The 21,091-nt window shown below is 45.7% G+C and overlaps 1 protein-coding gene across 1 annotated transcript in view; it reads right to left on the reverse strand.

Annotated features, from left to right (window-relative positions):
* Nucleotides 1-21,091, reverse strand: part of LOC140387083 (histone-lysine N-methyltransferase PRDM7-like) — a 50,497-nt gene that overhangs the window by 17,474 nt on the left and 11,932 nt on the right. The window contains exons 3-7 of the mRNA XM_072470092.1: nucleotides 19,824-19,946; nucleotides 18,643-18,713; nucleotides 5,902-6,034; nucleotides 5,135-5,272; nucleotides 2,153-2,424 (exon numbers count right to left, since the gene is read on the reverse strand). Of these exons, the coding sequence (XP_072326193.1) occupies nucleotides 2,153-2,424; nucleotides 5,135-5,272; nucleotides 5,902-6,034; nucleotides 18,643-18,713; nucleotides 19,824-19,946 (737 nt within the window). The remainder of the gene's footprint in view (nucleotides 1-2,152; nucleotides 2,425-5,134; nucleotides 5,273-5,901; nucleotides 6,035-18,642; nucleotides 18,714-19,823; nucleotides 19,947-21,091) is intronic.

Raw genomic sequence — 21,091 nt, forward strand, 5'->3', positions numbered from 1 at the left:
AAAGGCTCCCTCGGGTCCTCGGTGTCACTGGTCTGCGGGAAGTCAGAATTGGACTCGGTTTGGGGGTAGGTAACTGCTTGTTGTAGGGTTCTTCGGAGGTTTATTTCATTTCCTGGTTCAATTTGAGGCATTGTGCTGTCATTCCAGGTGAAGGAAGGTTGTTTTACAGCTTTAAAAGATTCTTTCTTTGATTTGGGACGTTTCCCCTTTAAATGGGCGTGGTCCGGGGCCTCTGACATCATGACGCGCGTGACGTAGCACGTAGGAGGCGTTTGCACATGCGCAGACGCGGTTCCTTTACTGATGGCTGTTTTCGTGATTGCGCATGCGCGGCGTCGCGCAACTGCGCAAGTGCAATCCCTTTAGAAAGATGGCCGCCAACCAAAATCGTTCTCTGCGCCGGGGTTTCGGCCTCGAGGTGAGTACTGGCGCTTCTCTTACCTTTCCTTGCAGGATGGAGTGTGTTTTCCTCACAGTATTTGCCGAATTTGTCCAGGACTGCCTGGAAGTCGCTCCTGTTTTGCCCCTTGGAGAACTTGAATTTTTAAAAGATTTCTTCTGCTCTGGCACTGGCGATGGTGAGGAGAAGCTCTGTTTTTTCAGGATCGGCCAGGTCTTCTAGTTCGGCTGCCAGCAGGAAGATTTCAAACTTTTGCCGAAATGCCCGCCAGTTTTTGTGGAGATCGCCGTGGCACGGGAGCTGCTGCAGAGCCCGGATCTTGAACACCTTGCCTGGGTATCGTTGCTGGTTGTCACTGTACGCTGAGGTATGGCTATCTGGACTGAACCAGTTCACTCCTGGTACCATGAAGTGTTGGGTGTTCTGGATCACAAACAGGTCACCATCACTTGAAGTGGTGCAACTCTATTTTATTGTAAGGTTAACTATATTAACATGCTTAAACTGTGGGTAAATGCAATACCAGCTTTAACTGTTGACCCTTGCCCAGTCCTAACCAGGTGATGCACTCAGCACATGGTGAATGTCTGTGTTGCAGGCTGTGAGCTCTGTGCTCTGAGCTGGCTGCTACTAGAATGAGCGGGAACTCTCCTGTCCCCTGTCTTTATAGTGCGTGTGCTCTCACTGGTGATTGGCTGCGGTGTTGTGTATGCTGATTGGTCCCACTGCATGTCCATCAGTGTGCGTGTGTGTGTCTGCACCATGATATACTGGTGTATATTATGACAGCTGCCTCAAAGATCTAATCCATTGCTCCCCAAATGAAATCAGTTTCCCAACATGGGGAAATCATCAGGTTAATTTTGAAAACATTCAATGCACCCATCATCTACAGACCCATGAAAGTCTCAACTCAACCAAAGACCCAATAATCCTGATCCCTCGTATCATCTTCCTTATGTGTCTGTGAAGATGTATCAATAAACTAAATGGAGGGAAGATAGAAAACAGAGATGGAAGAGAAGGAGATGGTGGAGAAGAACTGGTTCAGGCACAGAGGACGAGGACGGAGCAGAGAAACAGAGGGAATCACAAAATCAGCTGAGGTGAGAAAAAGGTGCGAGCAGGGAAGTGAGAAGAGAAAAAAAATAAGTTGGTCTACATGGAGAGAGAAAAGTGGGTTTTAGTCTGATTTAGGTTTGTTTGCTTTCTTGCTTCTTGTTAGCGGTGTCTGCTGCTCAATGAGTTCCTTGGTTACTACCAGACCTCCAATGAACATACCCAGTAATAGTAGACTTTAGTTGTGAACAACTCTACAAGTTTTACGGCCAGATCAATATGAGAAAGATCAGAGCGAAACTAATTTTGTCTTCAATTGTTTCCAACTCATCAGTTGCACCCAGCAGCAACCAGGAACAAAAACCTGCAATAAATTATTGAAATTGCATTCAAAAAGGGAAGCACGGTGGAGCAGTGATTAGGACTGCTGCCTGCAGCGCTGAGGACCCGGATTCAATCCCAGCACCGGGTCCCTGTCTGTGTGGAGTTTGCACATTCTCCCCGTGTCTGCGTGGGTTTCACCCTCACAACACAAAGATGTGCAGGTTAGGTGAATTGGCCACGCTACATTGTCCCTTAATTGGAAAAAGATATTGGGTATTCTAAAAAAAAAGTTTTTTAATTGCATTCAAATAAGGCCTGAACTTTCTTTTCAAACAAGTAAGAAACTTGAATACCATTTTAGGAACTTACCATCCATGAATATCCACTGATAGCAGCTGATTCTTCATTTGATACGACTCCTTCATAGGGTCCAAAGTGAACTCCTTTGGGAATAATCTTCCCTTCATTCCACACACCAAGACCGGCTTTTCGAATTTTTGAGGTTGCAATGCTGAGACCCTCTGGAAGGGTTAAACGTGCTCTGTCTGGTTGGCTGAATTCAACAACCGTGTCCTTGATAAATACTGGAGGACCATGCACAGGGCATTCTTCAATAAAAAATGTCTCGCAGTCTTCACAAACTATCAAATAACAAATATAATTAAAGATGAATAAGGGCTTACGTTCATTATTTAGGTTTCATGAAGGTGAATGGGGCTTTTACAGAGAAGAGGCAGATGACCTATCATAGGTATGCAGCTGAATTCTCTGTTAGCAGGATCCTCCTATCCACAGGCATCACGCCCACGCCTGCAATTTCCCAACGGCGTGGGGTGGCCACAATGGTGAACCCCATTGGCTGGCCACAGGAACGGAGAATCCCGCTGCCGGCGGTGGCACGCTGCGCAGGAAAACCCGGCTGGCAGACCGGAAAATCCCACCCATGGTCTTTATCGTTTCATTAGAATTCAGTCTGCCAATAGAAGTAGGATCTTTCTGTGATTAATCAGGTGCTGAAAGTAACTGGGCACCTTCCTTACTGAAAATTACATACAGTGCTAGTCAGATCTTCCCCACTCTGTTGTATACAAGATTTTGTTCTGGGCAATATATTCAGTCCTTCATTCCAAGAAGGCAACACTGACATCAGGAACAGTAACAATGAAAACTCTGGCAAACGTTTCCCAAAACCATGCTCCACCTGATAAGGTATGAGTGGGCAGTGTAGGAGGGGAACTAATGAATGTGGTTTAATGACAACGATTTTTCAGGGCAAATAATAATTATAGTCCATTAAAGGATTGCAGGGAGTTTTTTGATCAGCATATTAGAACAGTAGAAGAAAATTTCACAATGTAGCAAAAGACTCAAATGGGACTAATTGAATGCTTACGTAGCAATAAAAGCCACCTGTGAGACATTCAATGGCGTGTTTTTCAGTCCAACTAGATTTCAGTGACCTGTGAAAACTTATTTTTCCAAGCCACCTGTGAGGCCCTCAATAACATGTTTTTCAGTCTAACTTGGTGAAAGAAACTAGTTATTTCTTGTAGTTAAAAGAGGGCTAATTAATAAGTTGAATTAATAATTGACTTAAAAAGCTCAATCAGAAACCATTTAAAATGGATTCCATCATGACTGTGCAAAATGGATATTGCTTGCCTTTGCAAAATGGACATTGCTTGCTTCTGCAAAATGGATATCTGTTTGCAAGGAACAGCTTGCAACGAGCTGAGCAAGTGCCACATTTCCAATGAAGGTCAGGTTGACATTAGAGTTCATATGAGCCTTCCATTGTCCGAAAGAAGGAATCATAAGACAAAGCGCATACCAGTGCAATAAGAACAGATTTTGCATACGACATACACGAAAGAATTCGAAGATGCAACATGACTGATAATTCCAGTTAATGTTGCATATTGAAGGTTGACAACCCAATCATCGAATCAAATGTATTGAAGACCCATCCAAACCAATCAGCATGTTATCGGGGCAGGAATAGATTGACTTAGACTGATAACAAATTCCTAAAACGGTAATAGTTTTAGGCTATTATTTCCATTCTAGAATCATCCTATACTTTTTGCCTAAGAACCTATCTGCTATCTTTGTTTCATATTTTCCATTTCTAGTTCTAACCTACGCAGCAGTTTTGCTTCATGCAAACAAACCGTTACTGCCATTGTATTTTGAATTCAAGTCATTCTGTAAGTTACTGAGGATAATCTGATTCTCAAAACAGTCTTTTGCAGGCAAGGGCTGAACTGAGAACCTTGTAAATTCTGTAACAAGAATTTCTGTTATAATCGATCAATAGATACCAAATAAAATTACTTGGCACCCAAAATGGACAGACAAGATTCTGCATTGTTAGTTGCATGGTAGGTGTTACTTAATATATGCAACAACAGGAAAGTGTAGATCTTACACTTGGTTTTCTAAGATGTAAAGACGCAGACACAACCAACACGCTGACAACAAGAGATTAGGGAAAGAGCCAGAGAAAGATAAGGGGAGAAAATACTCACTCTGCCTGGGTAAACACCTGTAATTTGTTTAATGTAAAGTTAGAACCAGACAATGATTAAATGTAAATAATGCCTTTGTCTACGTGATCTACAATGTATAAATATTACTTGGTTTCTCAGTTCTATAGAGCCAGCTCCAGATTTTTTTCTGAGATTGTACTCTCCCAATGCATTGGTTAATAAATATTTTTTCTGTACCAGGGCCTCCTGAGATTATTTTGGGTTATAGTCTGATCCCAAAATAGCAAGGGAACTTTGAATGTGGAGACTGAAATTCAAAGAAGTGTGAAGATCATAATACAATCAGATATTACTTCCTCTGGATTACAGTTTTATTATTTGAATGAAGCTAACACAGAGCCAGTTACAAATGTTTCTCTAAACCTTGAGACAAATCACACTTGGACCTAGAGCCAATCCACAATTTATACTATACTTTGAATTATATGATTTTCTAACCACATCCCTTCCAATACTGATGACTCCATACTTGATTCTTACAGTAATTGGATAAATGTAATAAAATGTATTCAATTGAAATGAGTCTGTTCTTCCCTAAAATCAGAGGCCTTTAGTTTACAAAAGAAGTCAGATTCTATTATATCACAACATTTCAGAATAATAACCCATAGTTTAGGATAATTTTTGTGATTAAGGTAATGAAGAATTAGTGACAGGCAAGCACAGGCTTGCACTCCTCTCCTGCCACAATGCCATGTTCATTGTTATCGCAATGCCCTCGTTTACCAAGGCCTAATGTCATCACACCAAATCTCCCAATAAATTTTTCCTGACCCAAGGATTGGATATACTTTGTACATACACAGGTAGTCATCATCACAAAGTTCCCTTTCTTCGGTGTAAACCTTTCTCTCTCTGTTTCTCAAACTGTATCTTCTACTTTCAGTCTCTTTGATCACTTGTACATTTGTAGATCCCAAAGTATTTCCAGAACAAACAACTGTGAAATAAATAAAAAAGATCATGGACAGAACTTGAATAAATTAAATGTAATTCTTGGTGCACGTAAAGGTTGTTTATTGTTTGAATGATAAATGGAACATAGAACATACAGTGCAGAAGGAGGCTATTCGGCCCATCGAGTCTGCACCGACCCACTTAAGCCCTCACTTCCACCCTGTCCCCGTAACACAATAACCCCTCCTAACCTTTTTTGGTCACTAAGGGCAATTTATCATGACCAATCCACCTAACCTGCACGTCTTTGGACTGTGAGAAGAAACCAGAGCAGCCGGAAGAAACCCACGCAGACACGGGGAGAACGTGCAGACTCCGCACAGACAGTGACCCAGCAGGGAATCGAACCTGGGACCTGTCGCTGTGAAGTCACAGTGTTAATTACTTGTGCAACTGTGCTGCCCAACATCTGCCAATGCTGAAGATATTTATATAGTTCAGCAAGACACGGAGTTAATGTATCTTCAGTCACTGCTGCAGTGGTCACATTGTCATGTCAAGCATTTATTCATCCTTGAAATGTACTCAAATATACTTTACTGAAATCCTTTATGCCAGGACAAATACCATCATTGGATTAACTACGAGCATCACTTCTCCAAACCAAGATACCTGTTTTTCTATTGATCTTTTTCACAGAAACTATCTCTTTCTTATTTGTGACTGTGTCATTCGGGAAGCCCAGAGTTCCATCATTTTGATCCTCTTCTGAATGAAATGTAATCGACGATGGAACTTTTTGGTTCTGAAATGCAGAATGCAAAGATTTTTTGAATTGCTGCAGAGATTATGTGGAAAACAAAGTATTTATCCATGTTCCTCTCCGTTATTTCTTGTATTACGGACCAGGATTTAGAGAACACCAAAGTATATCATGGAGTTCACCTGACCCACAACTTTAACTAGATTTTGGTTATGGGGAGCAAAAGGGCCCACTTTACAGGTGTGATGGAACAGAGAGCTAAAGTGTGTTTAAAACAAACTAATATTTATTCTATGAAACCAATTATCATTTTATAAACACACAGTAAATATCTTATCAACTACAAACACTGACACTTTCCCAAATACAATATTCTATAGGTAACCCTGAATAACTTCCCCAAACAACATCTGTAAGTTAAATCCTTTTTAAAATAAAGACAGCAGGTGGCCAGTGTGCGAAAGGTGCTGCTACAGAGGGGAAAGCAGGCAGCGGGTTTGGGTCTTCCAAACCTGATGTACTACTACTGGGCGGCGAATGTGGAGACGGTGTGGAGCTGGGTCAGAGGGGTTGATTCCCAGTGCATCAGAATGGGGGAGAGTATGTACAGGGGGTCGGGACTGAAAGCACCAGCAACAGCGCCGCTCCCAATAGCTCCGGGGAATACCCAGGAAGTCCGGTAATAATAGCTTCATTGAAAATCTGGAGGCAGTCTCGCCACCACTTAGGGTTGGGGGCAGGGTCAAGGGAAATGCCGATTTGGGAGAACCATAGATTTGAGTCAGGGAGGTGGGATGGAAATTTCCGGAAATGGGAAGAGAAGGTGATTATGACGCTGAAAGATTTGTTTCTTAGGGGTCAGTTTGCAGGATTGAAGGAGCTGGAAGCAAAGTATGGGCCGGAGCAGGGAGAAATGTTTCGATACATGCAGGTTTGGGATTTTGCCAGAAAGGAAATACAGAGCTTCCCAGAGGAACCGGCCTCCACATTGCTGGAGGAGGTGCTGACGACAAGGGGACTGGAGAATGGGGTAGTGTCAGCGGTGTACGGAGCTATTTTGGAAGAGGATAAGGCACCACTGGAAGGGATCAAAGCAAAGTGGGAGGAAGAGTTGGAAGAGGTTATAGAGGAGGGGGTCTTGTGTGAGATGCTCCGGAGAGTAAATGCCTCCAACTCATGTGCGAGGTTGGGACTGATGCAGCTGAAGGTGGCATACAGAGCACACCTCACGAGGGCGAGGATGAGATGATTCTTTGAAGGAGTAGAAAATGTGTGCGAGCGTTGCGGGGGGTCCCCGCTAATCACGTTCATATGTTTTGGTCCTGTCCAAAGCTAGAGGATTATTGGAAGGAGGTTTTTCGGGTAATCTCCAAGGTGGAGTCTCTTTGACATGCACCACCTGGGAGGCCATATTCAGGGTGTCGGAACAGCCAGGGTTGGAAACGGGTGCGGCGGCAGATATCGTAGCCTTCGCCTCGTTGATCGCCTAAAGGTGGATCCTGTTGGGATGGAGAGCAGCCTCTTCACCCTGTGCCTTGGCGTGGCGGGGGCGGGGGGGGATCTGTTGGAATTCTTGGCTCTTGAGAAGGTTAAGTTTGAACTGAGCGGAAGGACGGAGGGGTTCTACAAGTCATGGGCATTATTTATTATGCACTTTCAAGAACTGGATAACATCGAACATTAGTTGGGGGGGGGGGGGGGGGGGGGGGAGGGTTGGGGGGTTGTGTGTATTAAGGGTGGCTATGGGTAATCCCTGATTCCTTTTTGCTATTTGTTTATGTAAACATGCGGACTAATGTTTGGGGGTTGGTGGGAGGATGGGATTGTTGTTAATGTTATGAGGATTGACATATTTGTTGCTGATTATTGTTTATTGTTGGTGGGTGTAAATTTGGGAGAAAATGTGAAAAAGGAGGAGAATAAAAATAAAGACAGCTGGTTTAAGTGCTCTCTTATTATAAAATATTTTTACTGTAATAATATTCTGGGAAACAATCAGATTCCTCTTCCGTGGATGTTTTCTCATACATACGTTTTATTTCTATATCTTTCTGTTGTAACTCCGCCAATTTAAAAATATCAGCCTCATCCTCCATCTGTTCTTGTTTTCTTCCAACCATCTGATCAAAAATTGTTTCTGATAATTGAACTTCAACTTTATCTTCACTCTTCGATTTCTCCTTTTGTCTTAACCTGTGACTTTGTGACCATGTCATTAAACAATCCGAAAAAAATCCCAGGATATTTGTCCTTCAACACTTCAGTTGTCTGATTTTCCACTGGTTTATCAACTACAGTAGGCATCACTCCCACGTGCGACACAAGATAAACTGTATTCCTGGACCAGATAGTTTCTCTGTTACTCCTACTACCACTTCACCATTCTTCACTGGACTTTCCAACCTTACCTTATATAATGGAACACTATTCTTCTTACCCTGAATTCTACATATTACCACCTTTTCTGGCAATATTCTTCCCAAACTACATAACTCCTCATCTCCTACTCTCCCGTATCTCTTAAAATTGTGACTTCTTTACCTGCTCCTCCTGATACACAAGTAAACTTTACCCACACAAGTAAATTCTTTAAAGAGATCTGGCAACTTCTGATCAATCACCTGTACAATCTTTTGCACCTCCTTCGCTTCACTTGGGATTTCCTTCACCACTTTAACAAACCCCACTGTCTTATCCTGTTTTACCACATCAGCCTTCCTCCTGCTTTTCTTCAACCATCAACACTGTGGCTTCACATGGCCTAGTTTATTACAGTGAAAACATTTGAAACTTTTCATTTCTCTTCCATCCTCCTGGATTTCATTTTTAATCCAAGGTACACTTTCATTATGATCTCCCATCAGATCTCCTTTACCTTCACCATTTGAGAATTTCTCTTTTCCCCAGTTTCAATCCCTCACAGGCTGAAACTGATGTCGGAAACCAAGCTTTGATTTATGAACTAATTCATAATCATCTACCATTTCTGCTGCTGACCTCGCAGTTTTAACCCTCTGCTCTTCCACATGAGTTCTCACTGCATCAGGAATTGAATGTTTAAACTCCTCCAAAAGTATAATTTCTCTGAGAGCTTCATACATTTGGTCTCTTTTCAAAGCCCTTATCCACCTATCAAAGTTACTTTGTTTGATCCTTTCAAACTCCATGTATGTTTGACCAGGTTCTATCCTTAAATTTCGAAACCATTGTCTTTAGGCTTCAGGCACTAGTTCATATGCACCTAAGATGGATTTTTTTCACCTCCTCATACTTCCCAAATACCTCCTCTGACAGTGATGCAAACACTTCACTAGCCCTACCTACCAGCTTTGTTTGAATCAGTAATACCCCAACCACATGTCGTGACCATTTAATTTATTTAGCCACCTTCTCAAATGAAATGACAAAGTCTTCCACCTCCTTCTCATCAAACCTTGGCAATGCTCAGACATATTTAAATAGATCCCCACCAAGTACTTTCTCTTTATCCTCACCACCATCCTCCAACTGTACGTTTCCCTCTACATCCGCCAATTCTAACTGACTGTCATGTTTCATGGCCATTTTCTGAAGTTCAAACTCTCTCTTTTTCCCTTTCCTCTCTCTCTTTTTCTTTTTGTTCTGCTAAGGCTATTCTTTCTTTATTTCTTTCTTCTCTCTCCTTTTCTTTTTCCCTGATCTGTATCTCCCTTTTTATCTCGTTTCCTATTCAAGCTGCTTTAATTCTTTTTCATGTTCAAGTTGCTTGATTTCGAACTGAATTTTTGCCATTTCTACTGAGTGAGATGTATCTCAAGCAATTTTAAATGCTCAGCTGGCGCCACAAGTACCTCTTCTTTTTGTGTGCTATCAGGTAACGCTAACAGCAATGTTTTTGCCAAATCTAAAAGCCCTTTTTTAGTCTCTGTTGTACTGCATGTGATGTTCTCCACCCCCAAAAACTTCTGAGCCTCTGAAAGAGCCATTGTACACAACACACTCCCTACTTAAACTGGTATACCACACCTGAAAAGCAAACACAAATATGCTCACCCCTCACTATCTTTAAGTTCATTGAGCCAATCCAATCACAAAAAATAGACTTTTATCCTGGACATGCCCCCAATTTATTATGGGCCAGGGTTTAGAGAACACCAAAGTGTATCATGGAGTTCACCTGACTCGCAACTTTAAATAGATTTTGGTTATGGGGAGCAAAAGGGCCCACTTTACCGGTGTGATGCAACAGAGAGCTAAAGTATGTTGAAAACATAACAATGTTTATTCTATGAATCCAGTTAACATTTTATAAACACACAGTAAACATCTTATCAACTACAAACACTGGTACTTTCCCAAATACAATATTCTATAGGCAACCCTTAATAAATTCCCCAAACAACATCCATAAGTTGAATCCTTTTTCAAATAAAGACAGCAGGTTTAAATGCTCTACAGAAACAGATATTACTTTGAAATCATCAATAATCTGGAGACATTCTTTAGCTTGCAGAGAGAAAGATCATTATACAGCTGCTTGCTTTAAATGCAGCTCCCCACCTCTGAAAACTAAACTAAAAACACACGGCGGCTGCCAGCTCAAAAACGAAAGTAAAAGGCAGACAGACAGTCAAGCTCCACCCACACAATGACATCACTGCAGCCATTTGATAAACACCCATTTCTCAAAGGGACTCTCACATGACACTTGTATCACATTGAAGAAAGAAAGGTCCCCATGATCCATTTAAGAAAATCAGTCACTCTCTTAGTGTAGCACTAAGCCACACATTTCAGATGGTTCCCATGTTTAATACCACCCTCCTATATTCACTTCACAGGTATCCCAAATGTAACTAACCCAAGCACAATCGCTAAAAGAGAAGTATTATTGTCCAATAAACATCATTGACTTCTATCTGAGATACAAAAGCAACCAAAAATGTCTTCATTCTGGGGAACCTCGCACTACCTGAATTTTGTTTAAAAAATAATTTTTATTAAAGGTTTTCATAAAATATCAATAACAAAATGAGAAAGAAAAAAGAACCCACAGGGTTAAGTACAAAACACAATCTAAAAAAGCAACCCCCCAAACCCCTCCCCCCGTACATAAATAATAAATTAACATTAACACCCCGACTTAACACAACAGGTGTATACACCCCCTCAGACCCTCCAGTGTAAATAACAAAAACAAAAACAGAGTAAACCCACGCACCCCCCCCCCCCCCACCCCGAGCTGCTGCTGCCACTGACCAATGTCTATCGTTCTGCCAGAAAGTCTAAGAACGGTTGCCACCGCCTAAAGAATCCTTGTACCGACCCTCTCAAGGCGAATTTCACCCTCTCCAATTTAATGAACCATGCCATATCATTGATCCAGGATTCCACGCTTGGGGGCCTCGCATCTTTCCACTGAAGGAGAATCCTTCGCAGGGCTACCAGGGACGCAAAGGCCAGAATTCCGGCCTCTTTCGCCTCCTGCACTCCCGGCTCCTCTGCCACCCCAAATATTGCGAGCCCCCAGCCCGGTTTGACCCTGGATCCTACCACCCTCGACACCGTCCTCGCTACGCCCTTCCAAAATTCCTCCAGCGCTGGGCATGCCCAGAACATATGGGTGTGATTTGCTGGGCTCCCTGAGCACCTAACACACCTGTCCTCACCCCCAAAGAACAGGCTCATCCTTGTCCCGGTCATGTATGCCCTGTGCAGCACCTTAAACTGTATGAGGCTGAGCCTCGCGCACAAAGAGGAAGAGTTCACCCTCCCTAGGGCATCTGCCCATGTCCCCTCTTCGATCTCCTCTCCCAACTCCTCCTCCCACTTACCTTTCAACTCCACCACCGAGGCCTCCTCCTCCTCCTGCATCACCTGGTAAGTTTCCGAGATCTTCCCCACTCCTCCCCCCCCCCCACGAGAGCACCCTGTCCAGTACTGTGTGTGGCAGTAGCCGTGGGAATTCCACCACCTGCCGTCTGGCAAACGGCCTTACCTGTAAGTACCTGAAGGTGTTCCCTGGGGGGAGCCCGTACTTCTCCTCCAGCTCACCCAAGCTCACGAACTTCCCGTCCACAAACAGGTCCCCCAACTTTCGTATCCCTGCCCTGTGCCACCCTGAAAACCCCCCCACCGGTGGTTCCCCCGTAATGGGGTCCACGCCAAGGCCCCAACTTCCCCCCTATGCCGCCTCCACTGCCCCAAATTTTGAGGGCCGCCACCACCATCGGGCTCGTGGTATACCTCCTTGGACGGAGCGGCAGCGGCGCCATTGCCCCCAGACTCGTACCCACACAGGACGCCGTCTCCAGTCTCTTCCATGCAGCCCCCTCCCCCTCCATCACCCACTTGCGCACCATCGTCGCATTGGTGGCCCAGTAGTACCCACAAAGGTTGGACAACGACAGCCTCCCCCTATCTCTACTCCGCTCCAGGAACACCCTTCTCACCCTCGGAGTCCCTCGCGCCCACACAAACCCCATTATACTCCTGTTAACCCGCCATGAAAAAAGCCTTCGGGATAAACACGGGGAGGCACTGGAACAGGAACAAAAACCTTGGGAGCACCGTCATTTTTGATTGACTGCACCCTACCCGCCTAGGACAGCGGCAACGCGTCCCACCTCTTGAATTCCTCCTCCATTTGCTCCACCAGCCTTGTAAAGTTAAGCCTATGCAGTGCCCCCCAGCTCCTGGCCGCCTGGACCCCCAAATATCTGAAGCTCCTCTTCGCCCTTTTTAGTGGGAGCTCGCCAATCCCCCTCTCCTGGTCCCCTGGGTGAACCACGAACAGCTCGCTCTTCCCCATATTGAGCTTGTACCCCGAAAAGTCCCCGAATTCCCTAAGGATCCTCATTATCTCTGGTATTCCTCCCACCGGGTCCACCACATACAGCAGCAGGTCGTCCGCATAAAGCGACACCCTATGCTCCTCCCCACCCCGCACCAACCCCCTCCAGTTCCTCGACTCTCTCAGTGCCATAGCCAGGGGTTCAATCGCCAGTGCGAAGAGCAGGGGGGACAGGGGACACCCCTGTCTCGTCCCTCGCTGCAACCGAAAGTACTCGGACATCCTCCTATTTGTGGCCACACTCGCCATCGGGACCTCATACAACAGCCTAACCCACCTGACATACCCCTCCCCATACCGGAACCACTTCAGCACCTCCCACAGGTACCCCCACTCTACCCTATCGAAGGCTTTCTCAGCGTCCATCGCCACCACTATCTCCGCCTCCCCCTCCCTCGCCGGCATCATGATAACGTTCAAAAGCCTCCGCACATTCGCGTTCAACTGTCTCCCCTTCACAAACCCCGTCTGGTCTTCATGGATGATCTGCGGCACACAATCCTCAATCCTCGTGGCTAAGACCTTCGCCAGCACCTTGGCATCTACATTTAGCAAGGAAATCGGTCTGTAAGACCCACATTGCACGGGTTCCTTGTCCCGCTTCAGGATCAAAGATATCAGTGCCCGGGACATCGTCAGGGGTAAAGCCCCCCCCCCTCCCTTGCCTTATTAAAGGTCCTAACTAACAGCGGGCCCAACAGGTCCATATATGTTTTGTAGAACTCGACCGGGAAACCGTCCGGCCCCGGTGCCTTCCCGCCTGCATGCTTCCTATCCCTTTGATCAGCTCCTCCAGCCCAATCGGGGCCCCCAGTCCCGCCACCAGCCCCTCTTCCACCTTTGGAAACCTCAATTGGTCCAGGAAACGGCCCATCCCTCCCTGCTCCCATGGGGGCTCGGATTGGTACAATTCCTCGTAGAAGTCCCTGAAGACCCCATTGATGCCAACCCCACTCCGCACCACGCTCCCTCCCCTGTCCTTAACTCCCCCGATCTCCCTAGCTGCGTCCCGCTTCCGAAGCTGATGCGCCATTATCCGGCTTGCCTTTTCCCCATACTCGTCAACCGCCCCCTGGGCCTTCCTCCACTGCACCTCCGCCTTCTTGGTGGTCACCAGGTCGAATTCGGCCTGGAGGCTCCGCCTCTCCCTCAACAGTCTATCCTCAGGCTCTTCCGCATACCTCCTGTCTACCCTCACCATTTCCCCCACCAGCCTCTCCCTCTCCTCCCGCTCCTTGTGGGCCCTAATGGAGATCAGCTCTCCCCTCACCACCGCCTTCAGTGCCTCCCGTACCATCCCCACTCGGACCTCCCCGTTGTCGTGGGTCTCCAAGTAGCTCTCTATACTTTCTCGGACCCGCTCGCTCACCTCCTCGTCCGCCAACAGTCCCACCTCCAAGCGCCACAGCGGGCGCTGGTCCCTCTCCTCCCCCATCTCCATGTCCACCCAATGCGGGGCGTGGTCCGAAATGGCTATTGCCGAATACTCGGTATCCTCCACTCTCGCTATTTCCTTTCATTTCATTTCATCAGCGCCCTACTCAAAATGAAAAAGTCGATTCGAGAATAAGCCTTATGGACACGTGAGAAGAATGAAAATTCCCTAGCCCCCAGCCTTGCAAATCTCCAAGGGTCCACCCCCCCCATTTGGTCCATAAATCCCCTCAGCACTCTAGCCGCCGCCGGCTTCCTAACAAAAAATAGGCATAACATATCCACTGCAGTCCCCAATCGCCCATCCCGACCCTCAGTCTGTGTCCAGCTTCTCGGCCTGAACAAAGGACCACGTCTCCTCCGGAGACTCAAAATAATGGTGCCGGTCCTTGTAGGTAACCCACAGTCACGGCGGCTGCAACATGCCAAGTTTCACCCCCTTCCTGTGCAGCACCGCCTTCACTCGATTGTACCCGGCCCTCCTCTTCGCCACCTCCGCACTCCAGTCCTGGTATATTTGAACCTCTGTGTTCTCCCACCTGCTGCTCCTCTCCTTCTTGGCCCACCTGAGCACACACTCCCGATCGACGAACCGATGGAACCGCACCAGCACCGCCCGCGGAGGCTCGTTAGCCTTGGGCCTCCTCGCCAACACGCCATGGGCCCCTTCCAGCTCCAGGGGTCCCTGGAAGGACCTCGCTCCCATCAGCGAGTTCAACATGGTGACCACATAGGCCCACACGTCCTGCCCCTCCAGGCCCTCCGGGAGGCCCAGAATCCGCAGATTCTTCTGCCTCGACTGATTCTCCATCTCTTCGAACCGCTCCTGCCATTTCCTGTGGAGCGCCTCTGCGCCTCCACCTTTACCGCCAGGCCTAAGATCTCGTCCTCATTGTCAGAGATCTTTTGTCGAGCCTCTCGGATCTCCACCCCCTGGGCCGTCTGTGTCCCCAGCAGCTTATCAATAGAAGCCTTCATCGGCTCTAGCAGGTCCGTTTTAATCTCTCTGAGGCAGCACTGGATACCCTCCTGTTGCTCCTCCACCCACTGCCTCCACGCTGCCTGGTCTCCGCCTGCCGCCATTTTGTCCTTCTTCCCTCCCTTCTTCGCGTCCACCACCGCCTTTTTTTCGCCCCGCTCCTATTTAAAGCCATATACTGATGGGGAGCTGTTATTAACTCCTTCCCACACTGGGAAACGTCGGAAAAGTGCCATTGGAAGCCCTGAAAAGAGCCTAAAAGTCCGTTTTTGCGGGAGCTGCCTAATGTGCGACTTAGCTCCGCATAGCCGCAACGGGAAGTCTCGAGAGGGAATCCTTTTGGCAGTGTTCGCTTAACCAATCTGCCCCAAAATGTCTGTGGAAACTCCTGAAAAAGGTCTGAGAGTCCGTTCCAGACGGGAGCTGCCGAATGCGCAACCTACTCCTCCATGGCCGCCACCGGAAGCCTCGTCCCCGCTTCTTCAATGGCCTTGGTGAGATCTTTTCACAGTTGTTCCCTCTGCTGCTAGAATTCACCTTTAATAAAGGCATTCAAGTCAGCTTGAAGCCTTTAAGCTTGCCCTTCCCCCGCCTGCATGCTGGAAGAGGCTTTTGTCTTTCCTGCAGCTCCAGCCAAATCTTTTACTGTTTCTGCCGGGTCTGGTAACCAAGAGACATACCATTCCTGGGGGACACTGTCGGGGGAATGTTGCAGTCTTCTTCCCACACCGGGAAATGTCAAAACAATGCCGTTGGGGGCCCTGTAAAGAGCCCACAAGTCCGTTCCAAGCGGGAGCTGCCGAACATACGACTTAGCTCTGCATAGCCGCAACCGGAAGTCGCGCACTATCTGAATTAAAGCACATCTGCGTTTGTACAAGGTAATTAAAACTATGAAAAAAAACACAATTTAGTATTACCTATATGAGTAAATAATAATCAGATACTATACAAGGGTTTTTTTTATTCTCGCAGCTTTTCTGAAGGAATGAAAGTATGTTCCATAGATGCTAATTATCCTTCATTGTCTTGTTCAAAACTGTACACAGCAAATATTAACAGGAAAATTAGGATTCTGGAAGCATGATGTTAGAGCTTGATCATGGTGCCTTTCAACATTACACACAACCTTATTTTTCGAGTAGAGATCAAGACATCGAAAGAGCAGTGACCCTGGTTCAGCCCAGCAACTTTGAGATTTCAGTGATGTAGCAGTGATCATTGAGTTTGTCCTTGTGAACGCTGCTGTGCAGCCTCATGGAAACAAAGTTAACGTCCATCGTCTAACTAATTTGCAGATATTCCAAACTGCTCACAGATTTTGGGAGGATTCATCCATCAAGCACATTAAGAACTGTTAATTTACAGTGGGCTCGAATTAATGGAATATTTTCTAAGTGTGGTAGCGAGCAGGAACTGTCACGAGCTTCCCGACGCTCATCCCAGCGGGGCCGAAACCGACCCTAGGGCCCCCAACGGTAGGTTACAGGACGCGGTAGACAGAAGGCTGCCTTCAACTCTGATGTGCATCCTGGGGACACACCTAGACGCAACGGTAGAGCATGGAAGGCTAAACAGGTCGAGGATCACTGAGAGGGCCCTGGAAAAGGGTGAGGGGGTAAAGGGTGAAAGAGGTGGGGAAGGTGTAGGCAGGGGTGGGGAAGGTGGGATGGCACCATCAGGGCTAGGGGCAATTGGGGACACATATGTGTGACGTTATCATAAATGTAAAGAACTGTAAGGGTTAATGTTATGTCCAAATCAACCATTAGAGGGAGCTAGATGTAGAACTATAAAAGGCATTGATAGTTATGGGTGAGAGGTTGAAGAGAAAGCGAGAGGACAGACTGACGGATAGTGTGAGTGAAAGCAGGTCCTAGTTAATGTAACAGTGTAGAGATTAGTAGTAGATGCGTGTAGATTATATGTTTATTACCAACTGGGTATCATACAGAAGTGTTGAATCTAATAAAGTAGTGTGAATAAATCTATAGCTTTGTTCAATTTAAAAGCTATTCGTGGTCTTTATGAACATTACACCAACCATCCTAAAATTAGCAACAAAAGAACACAATATGGACAGCATTAAACAAGTTACACCCAAGACATATGACACCTCTGGCACTTGGAAGTTTTAACGTGCACACCTAACTACAATTGCCAAGTTCCTATTAGCAGTGGCCTTCAACCACATGGCCAGACTGCTCCACGGTCAGTGGGAGCTATGGGTGGTCAGTGAGACAGACAGGCAGGGCCTGGGGTTGTCCATGTAACAGGCACACACAATCCAGGGGGTGGCATGGAGGACCCACTGGCGCTGAGACACCCACCCCCCTCCCCACCCCACCGAGGGGCGATCCACTCTAATGGTGGCGGCCCACCCCAATCATATCTGCCAACCCCAGCAACAGGAAGCAACACCAGTGCCCTCAGGCTCATGGTCCAGGAGTGAAGGTGTTTTCTCGCCACCTCGCACCAGCCATTCCGCCAGCTTCACATTTTTAAAAAGGTGTATTAATCAGCGCCCGCGTGACCGCTTGCTGTGGAGGCGGTTAGGTCACGGGGGCCGTCAGATAGGAGTCATTCACATTAATTGTATGGAGATTGGCCTTAAGTTTTGATTATTGGTTTCTCGCCACGCCACGGTGGGATCCTGATTTTGTCAACGGGAGCAGGCCGGATAGATCGCAAACCGATCGGTGCCCATGTGGTTCTAGATTTTGGCCTCTCCCATGATCTAATGACCTCACTGCGCTCTCGCTCAAGCACAACGTGGCCATTAAATCACGCCCAGGTCATGAAATTCAAATATGACAAAATGCAGGTCAGGAGTCTAAATAAAAATACAATCAAGTTCCCAGGGATTCTAAGCAGACAAGTAACAGATATAAAATGAAACACTAACTCCAAAGGAGATTCCCGTGGGGAGGCATGCCATGTAGCATCTGGAGGCAATTGCATGGCATCCCAATCAGACCTTGATGGTTGGACACTGTGCATGAGCACTGCAGGAAGCAACATCACAGACACAATAGCCATCATCTGATAACCCAGGAAAAACCACGGGGTCCAGGTACTCCCTCCCTAACAGCAGTGTGGGTGAACCTACATCACATGGACAGCAGCAGTCCAATAAGGGAGCACACCACCTCCCTCTCAAAGACAATTATGGATGGGCTAGCCGATCATTCCCCCTGAACTAATATTTTAAAAATGAAGGCCGTGAACGCTGAAAATACGGAGAGGTAAATTTCAGTCTGAAGGAGAAAGGCTGGTTAACGTTACGGGTGGGACCCTGCAGCTCTATATCTTTCAGATGCTGACAGGCCTGTTGAGTGAATATCGAGCAGTCTGTTTCCATTTGATATATTTGGTTTGTAAGAATTTCTGTCCACACTCAATTACCTTTTTGATACTGTCTTTCTTTGGCTTCTTGGTATCTTCATTCTTTAAAGGTGGCTTTAAGTTTCTCATCTCTTGAAAATAATGACAATGATGTTTTAGATTTCTGTTGTCTCATATTTCAGCTTTTCATATTTGAGCAGGAAGGCAATTCCAAAAATGGCATTTTGTAGTTCAAAATAAAATCAAAACATAAATGCTACTAAAAATTAGAAAAATAAAGTCGACATTAGTTTTATATGTCTACATATTCATAAGGATTTTCCAGGCCTTCAGGGATCGGTGGATGCCTCGGGGGCTGGGGTGTATCATCACCCCTGGAAATTATATTTTGGTTTAGTTATTTAAGTTTCTTTTATGTTGTTTTCCAGTTACAATCCCCATCAGAGTATATCACATCTTCTCATTTTCTGTTTTTTGCTGAATATATTGATTCTTTTGTCTCAGCAAAAGAATATACACATAAGTTAGCATCAGGCATTTATCGAATGGTCCAGAGCTCCAGTCCCACTCTGGGAAATGATGTTCAATTCACATGAAGACAGATCCATGTGGAGTTTACACATTCTCCCCTTGTTTGCGTGTGTTTCGCCCCCACAACTCAAAGATATGCAGGCTCGGTGGATTGGCCACACTAAATTGCCCCTTAATTTAAAAAAAATAATTGGGTACTTGAAATTTATTTATTTAAAATCACATGAAGACACAAAGACAATCAACTGACGCTGAATGAAAGTGAAAGAGTTATAAAGAGAAGTTAAGACAAATATCATTCAATTTCCTTATCTTCCAACTCTCCAAAACACAAAGGTAATCAGGGTTATTTTTTTAAAAATAATCTTTATTGTCACAAGTCGGCATACATCAACATGCAATGAAGTTACTGTGAAAAGCCCCAAGTTGCCACATGCCGGCGCCTGTTCGGGTAAACAGAGGGAGAAATCAGAATGTCCAGATTACCGAACAGCACATCTTTCGGGATCATGGGAGGAAACCAGAGCACCCGGCGAAAACACACGCAGACACGGGGAGAACATGCAGACTCCACACCGACAGTGACCCAAGCCGGGAATCGAACTGGGCATCCTGGAGTGTGAAGCAACAGTGTTACCCACTGTGCTACCATGCTGCCCTCATCAAAAAGTGCTTTAAATATTTTAATGAAGGAAAGATATTCAATTTACGTGGTGGATTTTTCACAAGACGTTTCGGTGCCCAATCTTCATCTGAATCACTAGATTCATCCACACGGGGTTGATGCCTCCTGCCATGTCTTGACATGAATGCTGGCTTTGGTACATTCAATCCTGCAAAAATTGTAGAGTCAAAAGAAAGAAGTTTTAGATCTGTGACAGCTGGTGGTCACTCGCAGGTCCAAGGGAAAGGCAGGGTAATAATGACATCTGAGATGCACAGTTCATCTCCATTATTCCAAAACATAATTTTTATTCCTGAGTTAGGTTTAGTGGCTTAGCGCGCAGCGTTGGGGAAAGACACACTGATACAATAGGAAGAGTACGTTGGGGGAAAATTAACAAACAGAATTTGAAATCAGAACAGGAAATGCTGCAAACAACCCCCAGATCAGCCAGCATCTATCATAAGGAGGGAGGGAGGAAAGCTTCAAACACTATTTTTCATCCAATTCCACTCATCTCAACATCAAGTGAAATAGAATAGCACTGTTCTCTTTACTTTTTTTAAAAATTATCACTGGACATGACCGGCTGGGCCAACATTCATTGCCCATCTCTAATTAAATTGAATGGCAATCTCGGCTAGCGATTTTCAAAAATGGGATCGCAACCCACGGATGGGCCGTCGGATGGTGTAGAAGGGTCAACAACAGGATTCCCAAATATCGCCTGACCATGTTTGCCGTTTTCTCTCGAGGTAAATTCTCACTGCATTACAGTGTATTACAATTTACAAATTTACATTCAATAAACATTCAGAAGTGCCAACAACGAGTGTGACGTTTTAACAGTAATTATGGAGAATCTTTTGTGAATGTGATGTGGGTCGCGATAGTCGGCCATTCTGTAAACGTGGGTCGCTCGAAAAAAAGATTGAAAAACACCGCTCTAGGCCATTTCAGGGGACAGTTCAGAGTCAAACACATTGCTGCACGTCTGGAGTCGCAGGCAGGCAGGTGGCAGATTTGTTCCCCCAAAAGAACATTAGTGATCCAATAGGGGTCATTTTTTAAAAAAACAATGGTTTAATGGTTATCATTAAATTTAATTCCAGATTTCATCCAATTTGCTCGTCAGACGAGCAAGCATCTTCTTCACCATCTCCCACATCACATTACTGCTAACACTCAAGATTTTTCACTGCATCATTCCTAATGCACAGGAGGAAGGCACGTTGGGAACTTCAGCCAGTTATTTCACAGCCATTAATTAACATTCAGGCACTCACAGGCCGATGATGATTAATTCCTCAGTAT

Source organism: Scyliorhinus torazame, chromosome 12 (assembly GCF_047496885.1).
Source record: "Scyliorhinus torazame isolate Kashiwa2021f chromosome 12, sScyTor2.1, whole genome shotgun sequence".
Taxonomy (NCBI): Eukaryota; Metazoa; Chordata; class Chondrichthyes; order Carcharhiniformes; family Scyliorhinidae; genus Scyliorhinus; species Scyliorhinus torazame.